Here is a 1,574-nt window from a genome sequence, read left to right on the forward strand (position 1 = left end):
TTACCTGCCAAGGAATCTCTGCAGGGCTCTCTTTATGTCCTTGTTCCTGAGACTGTAGATGAATGGGTTCAGCATGGGTGTGACCACAGTGTACATCACCGAGGTTGTTGCACTTGAGTGTGCATTTTGGGTAGCAGCAGAGCTGAGGTAAACTCCAAGGCTTGTACCATAAAATAAGGAGACAACTGAGAGGTGAGAGGCACAGGTAGAAAATGCCTTGTACTTCCCCTGAGCTGATGAGATTCCACATATACAGGACACTATCTTAGAGTAAGAGTAAAGGATCCCAGCAAGGGGACCACCACCTAGCAGCCCAGCTGAAAAGTACATTGTAATGTTATTAGGAAAGGTGTCAGAACAGGCAAGTTGGAGCACCTGATTGAGTTCACAGAAAAAGTGGGGAATTTCTAAGCCTGAGCAGAAGCGCAGACCCAATACCATTAAGCTTTCTAACAATGAATTCAGGACACTCATGATCCAGGATACCAGAACCAGCAGTCCACAGAACTGAGGGTTCATGATAACCATGTAGTGCAGGGGGTGGCAGATGGCCACAAACCGGTCATAGGCCATCACGGTCAGGATAAAGCTGTCCAAGACGGCAAAGAGGATGTAAAAATACATCTGGGTGATGCAGCCTTCATAGGTGATGGCTTTGCTCTGTGTCTGGATGTTCCACAGCATCTTTGGGATGGTGGTGGAGGTGAAACAAATGTCTACCAAAGACAGGTTGGAGAGGAAGAAGTACATGGGCGTGTGGAGGTGGGAGTCTGAGCTGATAGCCAGGATGATGAACAGGTTTCCAAACACAGTGACCAGGTACATGGAAAAGAAAAGCCCAAATATGAGGGGCTGCAGTTCCAGTGCCTGTGAAAGTCCCAGAAGAAGGAATGCTGAAATTTGTGTACCATTGTCTGGTTCCATGTGTCAGAGCTGACTACAAAAAATAAAATAAAATAACATAAATTAACAACTAATTTTCATGTTAGCAAACATTATTAATGGACAATAAATGTCACGTTTATATTTTAGAGTCAGGAAAATATCTTGCATTTTTGTTGTGTTATCTGGTCCCTATTAATGTTTCTCTATTGGCATTTCTCATTAGAACTTTCTTTTCTTAAATCAACCTGTTCTTCAAACATAATGTATACTGCTGTTTAACTGAGGATATATTTCATGCATTTGAGAAACATATATTGACAATACACCATGTTCTAGGCACTGTTCACGGTATGGGATACTTAAGAACAAAAGTCTACAAACTAATGATAGAGCAATAATATAATCCAATAAAAATAATCATATAACAAACCCAAAGGTGAAGATGCTATATAAAAAAGTAAATCACATTAAATGAAGAGAGTGGATAGAGGGTGTTCTTTTTATAGAGTTTAGACAAGATTTACCAATTCAAAGATATTTTTATTTTTAAAATCTTTATTGTTGAAAGTATTACCTATGCACTTTAACACACTCTTCAATGAAGACTGAGCGAGAGACTAAGTGGGAAAGTGTTTCCCAGGGAGAAGGAACAGCCAGTACAAAGGCCCTGAGGAAGATGGTTGTTTTAG

The 1,574-nt window shown here is 40.5% G+C and overlaps 1 protein-coding gene across 1 annotated transcript; it reads right to left on the bottom strand.

The window, feature by feature from the left end:
• LOC311623652 (olfactory receptor 7A5-like) lies at positions 1–924 on the bottom strand (the record flags this gene model as incomplete). The annotated part of the gene is made up of 1 exon (XM_084886024.1): positions 1–924. The coding sequence occupies one exon, from the start codon at positions 922–924 to the stop codon at positions 1–3; it is 924 nt and encodes a 307-aa protein (XP_084742150.1).
• Positions 925–1,574: the final 650 nt, after the last annotated feature.

The sequence above is a fragment of the Pipistrellus hanaki genome, assembly GCF_964339955.1.
Source record: "Pipistrellus hanaki genome assembly, chromosome: 5".
In the NCBI taxonomy this organism is placed as follows: domain Eukaryota; kingdom Metazoa; phylum Chordata; class Mammalia; order Chiroptera; family Vespertilionidae; genus Pipistrellus; species Pipistrellus hanaki.